The following is a 20,157-nucleotide window of genomic DNA, read 5'->3' on the forward strand; positions in this document are numbered from 1 at the left end:
ATTAATAAAATAGGAAGCCAGTGGAGGATGATGAGCAGTGGTGGCAAGATTTGATTATATGTTATCAGTATTCTTCTGTCTGCAAGCCAGAGAATGAAGGCGTGTGTGGGAGAAGTAGGGGGCACACCATTGAATATCAGTGTTCCACTGTGGGCTTATCAAACCAGTCTTGGTTGCTCCGTATCACAGAAAAATAAATAAATGCAGAAACACCCTCACCTGCACCTTAACAAGTTACTGTCCCTCTTTGAGCTTTAGCTTTTTGGAGTTGAGCTTTCGAGGACAACTGCATTTTGGAAATATAACAGCTTAGAAGTTGTCTCAGAAAACAGCAGGCTGGCAGTAAGCCATAAATGTAGAGCAAGGAAGGTAAAACCCAGTGATTGCAGACCAGATTGGATGCCCAGGTCTTCGATGCTCTCCTCATCCCTTCCATTCTCTTAATTTGAGACCCGCAGATGAAAGCAGGTTACATGGGAAAGTCATGTGTGCTTGCTTGTTTTATTCTCAATCACAGAGAGGCCTGAATGACTTTTTTACATAAATTAAAGGCCATCAACAACTATGAAAACAGACACGTCCCATTTTCACCATATATTCAAGTTAAATACACATTTATGACTTGGACTGTTTGTTTTGCCACAAATATGGGCCTCAGTCGGCGGCTGCACAGTTTGCCACTGACTCACGACTGTGTGTTACCATGTTAGGAACCAGTGGGGATGCTTTGCTGAGCAGCATTTCATTTAAGAAGAGATTCCTTTAACATGATCGTTAAAAAATCATAAACCTCACCTCAAGTAAAATAATTCTTGGTTTGGACTTTTTTACTTTTTAGAGCTAACATACATTTTTCTGAAAACCTGGCCTTTGGCCATCTCATTTGGCACATACCTGCTCCCCCGATCCAGCCTGCCCCTTCTGGCTTCCAGTCCACACATCAGACGTTCACTGTCATTTTCCTCCAGAATCTTTTAATTGCCCTGGGTCACTTGGGAGTGCCATTGACAAGTCACAAACAAGTGATGTGTGTTTCCACAGATGACTTGATATTTTTACTCATAAATAAGCATATAACCTTTCACCTTCCTGTCAGGCTTTTGTTTATTAAAAAAAAAATCATCTATGAAAATGAAGGGTAAAATATTCCTGTTTTTAAATGCTGATCCTCTGTGCAAATACAAGTATGATGCAGGCTAACGATGCATACTGTCATTTAACTGTGTCATCTCCCAGAGTGGCTAAATGTCCGGTCCTCTCAGAGCGCCCTCTTTACATTTGAGATGCAGTTTTTGATTGATTGGAAGAGAATGCCATTCGTGCGTATCCCTGTAAAATGCTTTATTCTATAGTCTCATGTCTATGGGTAATCTGAACTAAGTAAATATTCAAATGGGGACTTTTCAGAGGCAGTATCGTCTTTACTTCAGAGAAGCTGTTTGACCTGCAGAGAAATCTTGGATAGGAAATACCACTGGCATTAATTAGAAACAGGCTTCATAGTCTCATAGCATTGACAACCATGAGATTATGAATATTTATTGATAAAGAGTAAAATTGATAAATGATTGATAACCATGGGTAAAATATTATAAAGTGAAAAAGCATTTTAAATGAATTATCCAACTCTGATTACTCTTGGATTAGGCCTGTGGGTGAACCAAGCCCCTCCCCTCTGAGTGGCAAAGCACTAAAATGGCTTCCATTGTATAGCCAACAGCATGGACTACGGTATACACGGAAGGGTCGGGCATAAGGAAAACACAACCATGCATCTGTGATTTGAGGTCCCTGAGGCACACCCAGTAACTGGAGACCTGAGGTCTAAGGAACTGTTTCTGTTAATTATATTCCCAACATATTCAGCTAGAACCCCACCCAAGGTGTTCGGGCCTCTGTGTCCTCCACAGTTCCTAGCAGGAAGTTGTTCTTTCTCCTCAGTGAGGAATATCTCAAGAAAAGTCAGCTGTGTCCACCCTCTCTCCAGATATGATCACATTGGAATTACAGACTTGAGTGGAGACATAAAAGCAGCTAAAGTTGTAAGAGCATTCTGGCTCCACCGTCTCTCACCTCACTGCTCACCAGGGTTGATTCAGGTGGTTTGGATGCCCAACACCCCATCCTCTCTCTTCTCTCCCTTTACGTTCTTCCCAAAGCACTGTATTCAGGTCAGAGAATGACCTAGATGGAGAGGCCCCCTCAAAGGTAAGGGCAGTAACAATAAAAATGACAATAGTGCATTCCCGCTAAATACTGGGAATGTACTAGCTGCCTGGCAGGGTGTTAAATGCTTTCCAAACATTTTCTTTTCTAATCCCTGTAGAGGCCCTGGAGCTGGGCACTGCAATTATCCTTATCAGAAATGGAGGCTTAAGGTGGTACAGTAACTTACCCAAGAGCATAGGACTAGAAAGTAGCAGGGCCAAGATTTGAAATTGAACCCACTTTTTGTATCTCCCAAGTGGAATGTTTTAAAAGGAACATTTTTGGTATCTCCCTGCTCCAGGACACGGAGTGATAAGATCTTTATTGTCAACACGCCAGTGTTCTTAATACACAGTGACACAGGCAGCTCTCAGATGTTCCTGGCATTAGTGGAGGCTTCCAGGGTTCCCACCAGCATACAGCTCTCAGCGGCTGCTATGTTCTCTCCAGAGTCTTCCCTTAGGAGCTCCTCACAGATGCTTTGGTAATAGGACATCTGTTGATAGGGGCATCCAGCGGCTGCTCCCCTGGAGTCCTCATGTGTCTCACCTCCTTTGGGCTCCACACTAGGGATGCAGGGTTAGGCTATCTGAGATGAGCTCTTTACCAAGAACAATAGGAGGACCGTGGCTCAGGGGAGAGTCCACATCATGGCCCAAAAGAGATGCAAAATGTTTAAACCAGAGGCAGAGTCTAGCATCTGACCAAAGAATAGGAAATGAGTCCAAGCAGACAAATAATTACAGGGTCAGTAGACACAAATCACAGGAATAGCGGAGGAAGCTGCAGGGGAGGTGGGTCAGGACAAGGAGCCAGTAATCCCACCGATATGGCGCAGTGTGGAGAGATGGGGAGGAGTTTGGTGGGTTGCTCAGTTTGTCTGTCATCTGTTTGGCTTTTGTGTGGCGTGGGTTTCTTAGACAGAGACGGGCCTGTGGAGTGAATGGTCCTGAGTAGTGCTGGTCCACAAGGCCTTTAACAGTTCTGATTGCAACAGGCCAGCTGATCATTACCACCCCTCATAAGAAGCCCTCCACAACTGCATCACTGCTTCTCCACAAATGTCTTCTGGGTGAAAGCCAACTCCCTTAGGGGATGTATGCATCCTTGAAGTGTATTAAGGACAACTCACATGTGGAATAACAGTGTACCTCACTTCGTTCCATTTGCTAAGACCCTCTACAGACCCACTGACTCTCCTTATTCTCTTAAACTTATATCGACAGCATAGACTCTTTAATACCTTACTGTTGTATTCAAAATTGGAAAATTAGGCATTGTGGCAAATCCCAAAACTTAGAAACTTATAAAGGCAGAGTCTCAGAATTAGGCTTGGCATGCCAGATCTGTAAGTTAATGATAACTTCTATATAAATGATACTTTCAAAGAGTTAGCATTTGACGTTCCATCCAAGTGAGGAAGCTAAGAAAAGTTCTTGTATTTTTGTAATGGTTAATAGGAGGCTTTGCAGTAGAGACTACACACAGAGACCATTCTGCTGGGCTCTGGAATCAGACAGCTTGAGTTTAAAACCCACTTATGAGGGCGCCTGGGTGGCTCAGTAGGTTAAAGTGTCTGACTTCAGCTCAGGTCATGATCTCACGGTTTGTGGGTTTGAGCCCTACATGGGGCTCTGTGCTTCAGATCTTCTGTCCCCCTCTCTCTGTTTTCTCCCCTGCTAATTCTGTCTCTGTCTCTCAAAATAAGTAAACTTTAAAACAAAACAAAACAAAAAAAAAAATAAAACCCACATACAAACTGTATGACCTTAAACACATTCCTTAACATAGAGCCAGTTCTCAATGCCTCAAATTTCTCATTGGTCAAGTGGAAAATATAGTGCCTCCTTCAAAGGGTTATTGTGGGCATTCGATGAGATAATGTATATAAGGCACAGAGCACAATGTCTGGCTCATGGAAAGTGTTCCAGAATTTTTACTAGTATCACCATCCTCACTATTACCCTCCCCAATTCCTCAGTTACTTTCCCAAGCGTCTACTAATCTTTTCGCTTGGACTCCATTTCTTTGGCAGTGAGTCGTAAGAGGATTCATTATATGAAAGTGTTTGCCAAAGAATGTGCTTGGGAAGTCCACAACTGATCTCTGATTCCAATATCTAAGGTTAGGCTTAACCCTTATCGCTTTCTTGTTTTATTAATAATACCTTGATTATGGAGTGTTTTATAAAGTTACATTTCAAAAATAAGTAGCTCATTTGAACCTATCTATATTTTCAGACTAAGTTAACTCTCAGTTAATTTACGACTCACTGAGTAAAGCACTACTGCCTTGATTTGTCCCAAACCTAACTTCTCTAGGAAGCTCCTTAGTTCTAGGTTTTGAACAAAAGAGCTTCTCAGGGTTGTTGTTTTTTTTTGTTTTTTTTTTTTTGTTTTTTTTTTTGTTTTTTTTTTTGGTTTTATATAAGAGTAAATAATAAAACATCAGGGACCATTTCTTAGATCATTCTCAATCTGTAAAGCTAACACTAATATCTACTAGATAATATAGTTTTATCAAGCTTTGATAATTACTTCCTACAGATTGTGAGGTTTAATTTTTTGGATAATAGTTAAGGGGTTGTTTTCCTGAATTTAAAAAATAGTTTGGGCCTTTATTTACAGTCAATGTTCCTTAAGGCAATGATCTCCATCTAGTGGACAAATTTTTATATAACAACCTACGAAGAAAACAAAACTAAAATATCCGATATCAAGCATTTTATGAACTATGAATACATTTTTGCTTTTAATAAATAACATTCTTATAAGGAATATCAAATATTTTAAGATACTTAACACTATTTTCCCTAAACTTAGAATGTAAAATTTCTTTAGGTTGCTTAATTGGAAAAAATTATAATAAGAAATTAATACAGTTTACTGATTTGAGGGACTATATTGGTATTACTTAGTTCAACTGAGAAAAACTAAACCAAAAATTACACTCCTATATCTCTTATATTTCTTTTTATGCATAGCAGTGAAATATATTTTACTTTTTAAAACAGTATGATCATCTTGACACTGAAAAGAAATTAACATGTTTTCTTACGTGTTTACATTGTGTCCTCCTCATGCTAAAGAGCTGCCTTGACTGTGTCCCCAGAGCAGAAATCTCCCCACTTCAGAGTCCCATTTCACAGGATTTTAGTGTCTCTCAGCTGAATACTGAATGCCTTCAAAAGCCCTCTTTAAATACTACCATTGTATGAAAACTTCTCACAATTCTGGATTAAACCCAGTTTGAATTAATCTCATCACCTTTATTTTTATATCTCACTATGCTCATAATAGGTGCTTAGTATATGTGCTGCCGAAGCGAGCACCATAATAGGTGCTTAGTAAGTGCTTATTTATTTAAGCATATCCAAGAAGAGCTTGCCACAGATCCTGAATAAATCTCTCATGATTGGCGATCCCTTCCCATCTGGCCTTCCTCAGGATTGCCCAAAGTCCCACATGCATGAAGTGCCTTGTCCAGGTGAAACAGATGCCCCCTGTTTGTGTGTCTCAGTTGCTAACATACATTTATGGTTTACATGATTATTCATTAGAGCTGGAAGAGCTTCAGGAACAGTAAATGATTAAATCTAGTTAGCTCAGTAACTTTGGTCATTAACTTTTCTAGAACCCATTATCTCTATCTGTAAAATGAGTCTATTCAACTCAATAACCTCTCATTGTCTTTTGTGACCAAATAAATACATCTATAAGATGATGCAATTCTCTTTTTTAAATGTTATTTTTGAGAGAGAGAGAGAGAGAGAGAGAGAGCAGGTTGGGAGGTATGCAGACAGTGGGGAACAGAGGATCTGAGATGGGCTGAGTGCTGAAAGCACTCATGAACCATGAGAACTCATGAACCATGAGATCATGACCTGAGCAGAATCCAGAACTCAACGACTGAGCCACCCAGGTGCCCCATAAAGTGATGCAATTCTAAAAAAGTTCAAGTTCGAAAACTTGTTTATGAATGTCCAGGCTAGATGATGAGTTTCACTTATTTTTCTTTTTCTTTTTTTTTTTTTTTCTTTACTAGTTGAATTGATTTGGAGTAGATGAATCTTATTTAGTCACAGACTCATAGATCATTTAAGACTCTTGCTGATCTTCCACTTTGGCCTCCAGTTTTTAGGTGATAACACTATTTCTTAATAACTCCATTGGAGAAACTAAAAGAATGTTTTCAAATTAGGTAGTTAATATTTTGGGTAAAATCGGTATGGGGAAAACACTGGTAATAACTAAACTTGAATTATTTTGTTTATTCATTCAACACTTTTTTAAACTACATATTTACTGGGCTATCTGAACTATTACCTTCTTGTCAGAAGAAGACATGAGATTTGACTTTATTACTAGTTGCTATTTGACTAGGAAAGCTCTTTGTGTATAGTTGATATAGATTGTAAAGACTGTAATGTTAAGAACTATAAATCTGTGGTTCTGTCTTTTCCCAAATATGAAATCTGTATTGCCAAGCACACTGCCTTCCATTTATTCAGTCATTCATTCATACCACTTAGTAAAGGTTTCAGACTCTCCATCCTCAGAAAGCTCACAGTTTAGGAATGGAGACCAATTTGTAAGCATTTTCAGTTCATTGTAAATGCTACTGATAATGAGTGGAAAGATGCCTTGGGAGTACAGAGGAAGGCATCTCATAAAGTTGTGGGACATCAGGGCAGCCTTTCAGGTGAAGGTTAAGTCCTCAAGGATGAGTTGTAATAAGGAGGCAGAGGATAGGAGGGTTGAGTAGTCAGGGGAGGAGAAGATTAGGTAGTGATGGCCTGAGACAAGGATGTGGTGGTTAACTGAGTGGAACATAAGCTTCCTGATGGAAGAGGGTTGCATGTTGAAGTTGAGAAAATGGTTCATTGCAATTGAAAGCAGATTGTGAAAACTCTGTCATTCCTGCCAAGAAATTTGGATTTTATCCTGAGCACAATAGTGAGCCATTGAAAGGTTTTGAACTGACAAAAATTATGGTCAGATTTATACCTTGAGAAGACTCATTCATGGTACAGAGTGGAAAATGGATTCAAGAGACTAACTTAAAGTTTGTTATAGTAATGTAGGTGAGAGTTGATGAAATTCTGAACTTAAAATGTTGGCATTGGGGATGGAGGGAAGTGGATACAGCAGAAATTCTTGATAGGATGGGTGTAGGCAGGAGGGAGAGAAAGCCCAGGTTTGGGGAAACAGTGGTATTAGGCATATAATGGGAACTTACTGACTTGAACCCAGATACTTAGAGAATTACTAAGTGTTTTTTTTTTCTTAAAAGAAACTTAGTAGAACTATTCTTAATAGAATGACTTTTTAATTCAAGTTTACAGAAACCTATGTCTTGTATCTTGTCAGTTAACAAAAGTACCTAAAACGTAGGAAGACAATAATATGAAGTCAGTGTCGTTTTTCTTTTTTTTACTTTTGTGTATTTTAATGTTATCATTTTTAACAGTGGGAATGAGCTGTAAATATCCCCTCTGTCACTTCCTAAATTGAAATCTTCCCTCACCAATATATCAACATGCAAAAGTGTTCATCACAATGTTATTTCGTCTTCTTCTTTCACAGTTTTGACGTGGACAATGGCACATCTGCGGGACGGAGTCCCTTGGATCCCATGACCAGCCCAGGATCTGGGCTAATTCTCCAAGCAAACTTTGTCCACAGTCAACGTCGGGAGTCCTTTCTGTATCGATCCGACAGTGATTATGACCTGTCTCCAAAGTCTATGTCCCGGAACTCCTCCATTGCCAGTGACATGTGAGTATAATGATGAACAAAGGGAAGAGGGAACTTCTTCAGAAAATCAAGTACATTTATCTGGTTGGTTGGTGATCTAATAAAACCAATGACATTTGTTCAACTGCATCATTCTCTATACTGGGAGGAACAGTGAGTAAAATTATAAAAGCTGGAGATAAACTGTAGATTTAACTTGAGTACCCTGTCACTCTTGAAAGGAAACATTTATTTTTCCAGATAAAATACACTGAGAAAAGTGAGCATTAAAATTTTAATGGAAACATTTATACTTAAAACATTAGCTTATACTCATGTAGGCACTGACATGTAGCTACCTAGCCACATGAACGTTTCCTAATATTTCAAAATGCTTTAGACTCAGTTTGAGAAGCTTGTGATATTAGAATGAATAACATTTTTAATATATCTTGCTTGATGTACAATACAGATGTTTTTACTGGTTTGCCATATCATTGGAAAGATCTTGGAAGGTCTTTGCTAAATTTAGCCATTTAAAAAATTTTCAATGTTTATTTATATTTGAGAGAGAAAGAAAGAGAGAGAGGAAGAAAGAGAGGGAGAGAGATGGAGACAGAGTCTGATGCAGGCTCCAGGATGCAGGCTGCGAGCTGTCAGAACAGAGCCTGGTGTTTGAATTCGGGAGCAGTGAGATCATAACCTGAGCCGAAGTCAGATGCTTAACCGACTGAGCCATCCAGACGCCCCTAAAAGTAAACCATTTTTGGAATATTAATGACTGGAGGCAAGCACTGAAAACTTTAGATAGATCTGAATATCATTTAAGACATGGCACTGCTTGGAAAATAGTTAAAATTGATAAGCACCTTTGTAGATCATATACCATCATTAGCTCATTTTCTCAGAACAATCCACTTTTGTGTTTACTGTAGTGTTTATTAGTTTTCTAATTTCTGGAGGCTTCTAAATAGGACCTTATTCTCACTCAGTGCCTGTGCTGTCATTTGTAATTCTGGCTCTGTATAGAGTCACTTTCCTCCTCTGCATCTGGAAATTTGTCCATAACACTCACCATCTTTCATGACACTATCTCAAAAACTTGATATGGGTTGCAATTCCTTGTATAGGAATTAGATGATATGGGGTCTCTGAGCGTCCAGTGATATTCATGGTATGCTAACAGATTATCAAGGTATCCCAATAGGTCTAAATGAGATCCTAGAAATGAAATTGTGCTTTACCCATTTTTCACAACGTATGGTTCTGGTTACCATTTTATTAATGGTTGTAAGATGATAATACTGAGACTTTCCAACTAAACTGCCAGCATTTTTTAAGTTTGTTTTCAGAGAGAGAGGACATGTGTGTGAGCAGAGAAGCAGCAGAGAGAGAGAATCCCAAGCAGGCTTCACTCTGTTAGCACAGAACCTGAGGTGGGGCTCAGACTCACAAACTGTGAGATTATGATCTGAACCGAGATCCAGAGTTGGATGCTTAACTGACTGAGCCACCCAGGTGCCCCTAAACTGCCATCATTTTGATTCAAATACTGAATTATTAAACTCCTATTTAGTATCTGTCTTTGTTTGAGGCACTGAAGGAGATAAAACAAAACTATAAAACAGTGTTCTTGAACCCAGTTAACTAATAACCTTATGGAATGACAAGCCTCAGATCTAATAATTACTGGAAAAGATAGCATGTAAGCCCTAATTTGTGTCCTTGTGAGCTATAGGTAAAGGTATCTCACCACGTACCTTTGACTGTGCATAGGTCTGCGACATCCTTTTGTTTCACTCTGCCTTTTTGGCAATGAAACGTTTTCAGTAAGTTCTAGGTCTCCCTAACCTTGCGCCTCTATCCCACAGCTTTACATTTCCTTACCATGTTGTATTGCCTCAATATTCTGAAATCTATCTTCCATTCACATTGACTGCAGAAAATTCATTCATTTAAGTAATATTTATCAGTCACTCACAGAGTGCAAGTAAGGCATCAGTTATTAGAGGAAATACAAAGTGCATCTCATTCTCTGGACTTCATCACTCCTGAGTCCTCTCTTCCCCCCTGTTCACAGGCCTCTTCTTCACCAGCTCTTTTGTCACCCTGCAACATACTTCCCCAAAGTAGTTGATGTTAGCCCCAAAGTATACAGCTCCTGACCTCTGGTCTGTGCTTCAGAAAATTCTTTTGTGGGTTCAACTATCAGCTTTCATCGGATGACTTACTGCTCAGTATCTCCGGCCCTGCAATCGCAGTTTTCGCTCCAGATCTATAGCACTTACATGCTTCCTGGAAATGTGTACTTTGTTATTCGGCTGTACCTCACAATCCTTAATTAGTACATGTTTATTATTAATAAGTGAGTTCCAGATCTATAGCACTATTGCCTTCTGGAAATTTGTACTTTCTTGTTCAACTGTTAAACTCATGATTAGTACATATTTATCATTAATTCATTGTATAATGCAGACACCCCCAACAATTTCCTTTTCCCAATGGCCCTATTTCTATGTAATTTTTGTCCCATTTTCTCAGATTTGAAATTCAAGACATTTGTTTATTCATTCACCCATCATAAAAATACTTATTGAGCAAATATAGTATATTCAAAGCTGCCAATCTGCAGACAGTAGGAGGGTTGACATTTTAGACCAGTATAATAAAATAATGGTGAGCATCATCCTTGAGGCATTCACAAAATTATGGGAGCAGAGAGAGAGGAAGGACCTATTGCCAATTAGGGAAAGCCAGGCTAACGGAGGCAATGTTTGCATAATGTGAGGCATAGAAAATCATGGCTCCATTAAAAAATAACAGTCTGGGGGTGCCTGGGTGGGTCAGTCGGTTGAGCATCCGACTTCGGCTCAGGTCATGATCTCACAGTTTGTGGGTTTGAGCCCCTCAGCGGGCTCTGTGCTGAGAGCCAGCTCAGAGCCTGGAGCCTGTTTCAGATTCTGTGTCTCCCTCTCTCTCTGACCCTCCCCTGCTCACGCTGCCTCTCTCTCTCTCTCTCAGAAATAAATAAAAAACATTAAAAAAAATAACAGTCTGGTTGACATGAATAGTGAAATGTGGCAGGAGAGAAAGAAGATTTGAATACAGTCTATGGCACTGAGAGCTTTTAGATGAGATTCAACACACTTACATTCTTTTTATTGCTTCTGATTACTCTATTGTTAAATGATTGTTTACAGTGAAGGGACTCTATGCTCAGGGAAGTATATAATGTTAAAATTCATAGAAACAGTAGGTTAAATATGATACAGGCTCAGGTCAAAGAAGTGGAGGTGGGATGATGAAGTTGGTTCAGAGGCAGGAGGTTTACAAAACAGCACGTGTGTGTGTGTGTGTATGTGTGTGTGTTCATGTGTCTGTGTTGGGGGACAGCCAGTGCATAAGAGGGTCAAAAAGAATGCTGAAGCTTTCATCCTGAACAAGTAAAAGAGTGGTGACGGTGACGTAAGGAACACAGGATGAAGAGTAGACAATGTCATAGCATTTAACAGGAGATGAATTTGTCTCTTATGTTGTGAAGATAAAACTCTAAGGGAAACAAGACTACAGTGAAAAGACAAGGACAGAGAGTGAAAACAATTGTCCAGAGGATGAGGAGAAATTAGAAGAACCAGTTATTTTCTGTAATCGGTAGGTTTGGGTTGACAGCCGAGTGAGGATAACAGAATTAGAAGCCCGTGGGTTAGGAGTGAATTGAAAGCCGAGATATCAGCAAATGCAGCATCTCCTTTAAAGTTGATAAGTTAAAGGGGGAGTGAGGATTAAAGCTGCTTTAGGGAGAATTAGGTTCAAGGAAAAATTTCTTGGAATTCAGGACACTTGAGCTGAGAGGAGGAGGAGGCATTAAATATGGAGCTGTAGTCTGACAAAAATACAATCAGGAGCTCAGTAAAGGAATTCACTTTGGAAAAAGTAGTAGAGACAAATGATGTAATCTGTTGTCTAAAATTTTAGTAAATTGATTTTTGGATATGAGTATACAGCTTTTTTTAAATACCCTCTACTCTGGTAAAGATGAAATATTCTATGCATTTTATGAAAAGCCTATATTTCATCTTTAAATGATGTGTTTTCTATCTAAAGCAAAGTTACAGGGATGACCTAAATTTCCCTGTACCTATGGAAGAGGATAGGGATTGAATTTCTTTTTTTTTTTAGTTTGATTGAATTTCTGTACATTTGACAAATTTAATCAGGCCTTGATCCAACTCTCATTGAAAAATAATATCTTGACATGTTCAGCTTTTTTTCATTCACTCTGGATATTTACAGTGGAGCCATAAGGTTGCAGTCACCTGGCAAGCATACTTTCTACTAGGGAGAACAAGTTTCTCTGAGAAGCAAGGTGATTAGAACAAATAATCACCAGAGCACCTGGGTGGCTCAGTTGGTTAAGCTTCCGATTTGGGCTCAGGTCATGATCTTGCCATCCATGAGTTCAAGCCCTGTGTTGGAGCTGGCTTAGGATTCTTTGTCTCCCTCTCTCTGGCCCTCCCCTGCTTGGGCTCTTTTCTCTTTCTCTCAAAAATAAATAAACATTAAAAAATTTTAAAAAACAGGGGTGCCTGAGTGGCACAGTTGGTTAGGCCTCCGACTTCAGCTCAAGTCATGTTCTTGCAGTTTGGGGTTTGAGCCCTATGTCAGGCTCTGTGCTGACAGCTCAGAGCCTGAAGCCTGCTTTGAATTCTGTGTCTCCGGAGCTCTGTCTCTGCCTCTCCCCTGCTTGGACTCTGTTTCTCTCTCTCTCAGAATAAATAAACATTCTTTTTAATTTAAAAAAGAATAATCACCATTTAATCATTAATCTGCTAGTACATGTATCTTCTATACATAAAGGATTATGCCTTCTCTTCATTTAACTCCACATGTAGCTATATGTAAATGTCCATTTTCTTATCTTACCTAGTTCCTGATAATGCTGAGAATATTATTCAGTGTCTATAATCCAACTGTACTTTACAAGGAATGATACCATCATATATTTTAATCACTTTTGGTGATTTTGTATCTATCATTCTAGTTAAGCATTTCCACTGAGAAAACCCCTTAGAAACTTCAAAGTCAAACATTATTATTGAAGGTCTGTGATTATCTATGTGAATGAAAGGTTTGGGAAAACCTTTAAATGCTCTTTAAGTTGAAATATTTATTTTAAGTTTATTAATTTATTTACTTTAATTTATTGAGAAAGTGAGAAGAAAAATCATTACCTCCTAATACATAGGATGTCATCATCTTATCTTCTATAAATAGATACCAGTTAAATAGTGGAGACTCAGGGAGAAATTAAGACTAATAATGGTCATAATGATGATCATAGCACACATTGTGTATGTCACCCTTCCCTTTTGTAAGTATTTTCACGTCTGTAGCCTCATTTGGTACTTTTCACAGTCCTATAGATAGGAACACCATTACACCATTTTATGAATGAGAGATCCAAGATCCTCAGAGCTTAAACTTCTTTAAAGGTACAACAAAGATTTTGATCATTTCTAGAAAATTTTTTGAAAATGCCATTATAGACAAAGTGCTATGAACTATTGTAGCAGAATCTGTTGAGAAACAGAAGTCACTGTTGACCAAATTCCTCTGAGCCAGTGGATTACTTGGCATTATGAAAATTTGTTTTTTAGTTATATTTTAAGAATAAAGTTAAATAAAAGCTTAAATGGGTCAAAGAAGCAATAAAGAAAATATGTGACTGCCACTTGGAAAATATATTCAATTCTATAAGACAAGGCTAAACTTCGCATCTAAAAAATTAGCTTATATAAGGCAAAAGTGAATTTTCTAGCAGCTTCTGCTCAGAAGGCTAACACATAGTTTGGTCAATGTGTCCCCATTAGCAAGAATAGTAAGCAAGAGGAAAATAAAAGTACCAGCATAAGTAGAGAAATAAATACATGAAAAGTAAATTTAAACTACCACTAATTGTAAAAGGTACATTATAAAAACAGAAACAACTACATAACAGAAGATTGCCCAAATGCTCTCATGAAGAAACATGAAGAAAATTACAGAATAGATGAATTACAGAAAATGTACGCAGATTTTTCCCTCTTAAAGTTCTCCAAAATGCATTTAACATCATTTTACCTTCTGAATAACAGTGATTTCTCTTGTTGTACTTCTTCCAGTCATAATTCCTGAGTTTATGTTTGTACACACATGGATATCCTGGGAAATTTAACAGGAGAATTATCAGTGTCGACACAAACAGAATTTAGTCCCAAAGCTATGAGTTTATTGAATACAAGGTGCCTGTCAAACCACATCACTTAAAAAGCTTTTCAGTTCACGTGGGTAACAGGCCCTGTCACCCCCAATCTGCTGCCGTCTAAACATTAACACACAGAACCAGAGGCAATCCAGGTAGCTCTTTATGCATACTTACAGACTTATATATACAGAATATGGGGGAAAGGTGCAGAAGAGGGAAAGAGAAGGAGGTGCATAGAGTCGATACACCACAGAAAACGGGGGCACACTTGGCAGTCTAGCTCCTTAGTCCCCACCATCCTATAAAAGTACAGGGCCATATTGATCATGTCTTTGGAGTGCTGCAGGTGGACATTCTCCCAGCCAATTGACATTATCCCTCATCCCTTGTCTCAAATTGCTACCCCATCAGCACCTCTTGAGCCTTTAGTAGTTAGCAACTCCCTCACCCGCTAGGAACTCCCTCACCCACTCTTGAGCCTCTAATGTGAATTTTCAGTCCTAGCCATTCTTGGCCACTTGTTGAGTAGAAGGACGCTGTTGCCTCTAGTCCTGAGTTTGACAAAGGAAAGGATGATTGTTTATCTGTCTATTCATTTCTCCTGTTACAGGTTACATTATTCTTTCTTGGTCTTACTAGGGTATCTCTAACACGAAAAAGAAAAGGATATGTTGTGTTAACAAAACTTCTAATCCTCACTGGATCTACATGAAAAGTTAGTAGCATCACCTAGCTCAATTTTAGATCTTACTATACCCATGAGTCCATCTCCTTTCTAAACTCCATTTACCATTTGAGAGTCCTCTAGCATTAAACACAGAAAAGTAGAATGGCCACATAATTCCTTCCCTAATTCCTGAGTTTTCTTGACTGAGATGTCCTCACCCCTTTGTCTATGGTGTGAGAGTAAGGAGATCAGGACCATGTTTTTGTTACCAAAACATGTGCTGTGGTGCCCTGGGGCACTGCAGGAACTCACCTGGCTGCCTGGGATATTTTAAAGGAAACACTGAAACCTCAGTCACCTGGGGAACCAATAGCTACAATTAGTTCCCAGTCTCAACTTTAGGTCATTATTTTTCTTCCTGTGATACCGCATCTTTGTAAAACTGAGCTTTTGATGATTGCCGTGATCAAAAGCAAGTACTGCACAAAGATTAATGTGGAACAGGAAATGAGGGAGGCATCATTCAATCTTATTCCAAAGTGAGAAGCTGTATAGTCCTCAAGAGGTGCTAAACTTCTGTGACAACCTTATCAACAGTATGGACCTAACTACTTAGTATTTGGAACTATTCCTTATTTCTTTTGGCCAATGATTGCCATAAACAAATTACTGAGAACTAAGAACAAATTTCTAAGAACTGAGAAAGTCGAAGAACCTCTGTGTTAAGGTGATTATATATGTCCTTAGGATTGGAACTAAATCAAATCTCTTTGTAAAGAGAGATTTTTGTTAAGAGAAAGAAAAAACAACACCCCAGATTTGAAGCCATGAACTTCCTGATGAGCTCTAGCGTAGAGAATTTGTTCCATTTCTAGTTCTGTTAGTTCCCCAGGTGGACAAAAACCTTTAATTATTGTCAAAAAACAATGTTATTTTGATTATGAGCCAGACAAACCATGCTTTTCCTTTCATTCCCTGTGGGTTGGCCACTATTGCTATTATCACTGTACAGTTTTGATGCAGACACTAACACTAGCCATTAAATACCAAGAAGCCTGTTGATAGACTATCCTTAGGTCATTGGCTACTAGAATACTTTTTTTGCTACATTTTTTCTTCTTCTCTTTTTTTATAATTCTACTTCTTTGTCCATTCACAGAGGTTACTTTATATCTGCCTCAAGAAACCAGAATAACAACAAGGAAAAAAAATACACAAAAAAACAAGAGTTCCATGAATGGTAAAAACAATACTCATAAAGTAGTTAAACATACTTATTCAGTCTCTGAATTAAAGAATTTAAAATACCAGCCAAGTACACATTTTATTTGTTTCTAATCTCATACTTTTAAAAAATCATAAAAAGGGAATTACAATGTTCTGACATTTTAAGTGGTCATGTCTTATGACCACATCATGTTAATGCCATAGAGTAAAAATAAAGAGTTGATTTTAATGCATTACTACAGAAAGATGGTGTGAGCATGTTTGGATAACAAATTATTTAAGTTATGTCTTCTAATAGGCTTTGATTATCACTGCCAAAGTAATACACATACCTTGAAGTCTTCGGGGAAATGGGGAAATAAGTATTAGTCTTGGCAAGTCCTAAAAGCAGACGGAAAAAGGAAATAAAGAATGACCAAACTCATTATTAAAACTCATTATTAAAAACTCAGTATTTCTGTGATAAGATTACCATAATCTATTAAATCTTCAGGGAGACTCTTCCTTAATATTTAGCGTGCTATTTTCCTTTCCGAATTTTCTTCATATCTTGTACATTCCTCAGTGTTTGGACTCCAGTTTTAAATGTGGGGGGAAAAAAAGAAACAGAAAAATAGTCACCCGAGTATTCCTCAGCTCCCATGCCTAGGAGAAAAAGGCTCTGTGCAGATGAGCTATCTAAACTTGTAAATGTTTGATGATATACCTATGCTCTTACCTTAGACTTAATATTTAACAAAGGGTAACATCTTGTTAACTTTTTAAAACAATGAGAAGAAAAAGTCACTTAAAATAAAAGTGACCATCCCACAATTCTGTGAGTCATCAGCCTCTCGCTGGAGAGTAAACTTGAATCAGCATCAGTCAAGGAGGAGCTGGCTTCTTTTTCAGTGCATACAAAAGAACATAGTCCCTCAGAGCAGTTTGTGAGTAAAATAAACTGACTACACTTAGGAAATTTTAAAAGCCATCTTCAATAAGAAAAACGAGCACAGTAGCCTGTCCACTGCTGTCGGTGCTGATTGGCCCTAGGTGGGTTGAAATTATTGGCTTCTCCTGTCTCTTGACTGGTAAGGGGCAGATGGTCATTATAAAAGAAGTTTTATCTAGTTCTATCAGTTGTGGACCCCAAGCCTGCTGGCTCTCATTGGTTTCCTTTCCCCAGTGTCCATTCCTCTTTGTCTTAATGAGGACTAAAATAAAAGCCATGCTCTAGTGTATTCAAAAATGAAAATTTTCTAAATTTTGAGTTTTGATGATGGGTGGTAGGAATGGGCAGTTGGTGACAGGCTGGGAGAAAGAAGACAGTCCCTTCCTGAGAGAGGTTCTCAGTCTGTGTCTTTGACCACATTCCAAATAAAGGAGTATGTTAATTGGCTGCATTTTTAGTTCAGAGTGAAATACTTTTCCTCATTCAGCAAATATTGACAGTGCCTACTCCATGGCAGGGTATTGTCTGAAGACACCATAGGCCCATGGAAACAAGGGAAAAATTTTGTTTGGATCATGCATTCCTGTCATTTATTTTTTCTTAATTCTAGATAGAGAAGGAGACTTTCCCAGTCAGTATGAAGATTCATAGATAGATAGATAGATAGATAGATAGATAGATAGATAGATAGATATAGATATCCCTGTTTTCACTTATGTATCAGTCACTTTAAATATTTATTTTGCTTATCAGTCTTCAGTCCTTAGTGAATTATTCTCACTGTCTTCCTTACTGTTGTCTGAGCCATATAAAGAAATCATACTGCTGGAACATTTATGGGATGTGTTTCTTGCGATAAGATGTACTAGGGAGTATGAGTAACTCATTCTCACTAAATCCCTGCAATATGAAACATTTAAAGATATTCTATTACAAAAATGGACAAAGAAAGCCTTTATTTTATTTTTATTATTTATTTTTAAGAGACAGAGCATGAGCAGGGGAGAGGCAGATTGAGAGGGAGATACAGAATCCAAAGCAGTCTCCAGGCTCTGAGCTGTCAGCACAGAGCCCAACACAGGGCTGGAACCCACGAAACCGTGAAATCATGACCTGAGCCAAAGTCATACGCTAAACCGACTAAGGCACCCAGGCACTCCAGGAAAGCCTTTAACCAGACCCATGGTTTTTCTTCAGGAAAAAAATAAAAGTTAAAAAATATTGAACACTGGGCTTTGCGATCAGATTCCTGGCACCTTGCTGTATACCTCGGGTGAGCTTTGCTGAAGAAATAATGCAGTGATTCCACTGGCCTATTGCAATCTCTCTCCAGTTTTGTGTCAGATTTCCATTAATTATCTTGACATTTCAGGGGTTTTCTTAAGCTTGGAGAAAGAAAAGTGTGTTGTCATTGACTACTGGACAATTTATGTCTAGACATATGTAAGGTATCAGTTTCTTTAACTTCTCACTGGAAACGACAAGTTAAAAGCAGGACGAAGGAAGAGCTGGGTGCCTCTCTGAAAATGTGGGAGGCTGCACTGTGACAGTTATTTAAGCCATTCAGTGGATGACATTGTCTCCGAGTAAATGGTTGCAAATGGTCCCCAAACCAAGACCATTCAGCTCATTGTTTCACTCCCAAGGAGAGCAAAGCTGTATGCAGACCTCATGTTTCCTTGTCTCCGTGTCCAACCCCATTTTTGCATCTTTGAAAACTTCAAACTGAATTTGTTCTGTGCACCAGAGCCAGCTGGTTTGTTTGGCTGGTTATTTTTTGTTTCTCCGCTTGATTTTTTTGTGGGGAGGGGTTGTAGGGGGTTGCCAGAAAAGTCAGAAAACAAGCATTATGATTTAGGTGTTATCTAAAGGTCCCTATGGCAATTTTTTAAAAGTACAGTGGAATAAAACTTTCACCCTATCATTATTATTTTCAGTTATGAATACATTTCTACAGAAACTTAAAAGAAGGTAATTGATAAAAAGAAATATTTTACAGTAAATCATGGAGTTAGTTGCATGTGTTGATATGCAAATGTCTTTTCATAAGTATTCTTTATGTTCAATCCATTGAGTTTCTATTCATTTATTCCATCCACTGTAGAGAGGAGGTAAAATTTATAATACATGTTTCACTATTTTTGGTGTTTCACTTGTTTGCTTTGCATTTGTTTACAGGTAGCCCATCTTATACTATTTATCTAGGGAAAAGACTTAATGTTTCCCAGACAGACAACTTGCCTAGAATCCAGTTCTCCAAACACAGGAACACTTTACAAGTACTCAAAGATTTGTGAATAGACCTTGCAGTCGTCAGTTCAAGTTTGGGATATTCGTAAGGTCTATCGTGTTTTCTCAGTTGTGGCTAAGCTTCAGTAGACTCTTTGAGGAGTGAAGCACATCCCTTTAGTTTTTTTACAAGTATTTGGTATATACTTAGAAGTATACAGATAGGAATATGTTCTTAAAAATTGCCTGGCATCTGGGGCAACTGGGACTCAGTGGGTTAAGCATCTGACTCTTAATTTCAGCTCAGGTCATGATCTCAGTTTCTGAGATCAAGCCCCTCATAGAGCTCTGTGATGACAGCACAGCTTAGGGTCCTCTCTCTGCTTCTCTCTCTCTCTCTCTCTCTCTTTCTCTCTCTCTCTCTCTCTCTCAAAATAAATATATAAGCATTTAAAAACTTGCTTGATTGCTTGGCATCTGGATAGTCTTTATAATTGATAGAGAATTCTCCCATAAAATTTAATGTTTGATAAAAACAATCATATTAAGAAAACTAGGGAAAATATCATTAGCTCAGTTTTAGAAATCACAAAATTCTGCTCAAAAATATTGTGTTTTGTGTGTAGTTTAGCACATATGCATGTGCATGTGTACACACACATACATACACACTGTGAATTACAGTTGAGGTATCTTGACCCTGAATATAATAATTTTGATCAACAGCTTATGCTAGACCATTCCTTTGGCATTTGCTGGCAGGTACAGCAGCCTCTAGATGAGAAGGTAATAAATAAGTAGAAACAATTAATCTAAAATCTTTATTTCTCTTTAAGGGATGGAGAATCTTTTTTTTTTCTCAAATTAGTTTGCATACAGTATAGTCTTGGCTGCAGGAATAGACCCCCATGATTCA

General features: G+C 38.3%; 1 protein-coding gene across 2 annotated transcripts in view; it reads left to right on the forward strand.

Annotated features, from left to right (window-relative positions):
• The window catches only part of LOC144221090 (3',5'-cyclic-AMP phosphodiesterase 4D), a 354,077-nt gene that overhangs the window by 118,482 nt on the left and 215,438 nt on the right, over nucleotides 1–20,157 (forward strand). For both annotated transcript variants that reach the window (XM_077751451.1, XM_077751450.1), the window contains exon 2: nucleotides 7,794–7,985. In XM_077751451.1, coding sequence (XP_077607577.1) covers nucleotides 7,794–7,985 — 192 coding nt within the window. The remainder of the gene's footprint in view (nucleotides 1–7,793; nucleotides 7,986–20,157) is intronic.

Source organism: Crocuta crocuta, unplaced genomic scaffold (genome assembly GCF_008692635.1).
Source record: "Crocuta crocuta isolate KB4526 unplaced genomic scaffold, BGI_CrCroc_1.0 scaffold91-1, whole genome shotgun sequence".
NCBI classification, from domain to species: domain Eukaryota; kingdom Metazoa; phylum Chordata; class Mammalia; order Carnivora; family Hyaenidae; genus Crocuta; species Crocuta crocuta.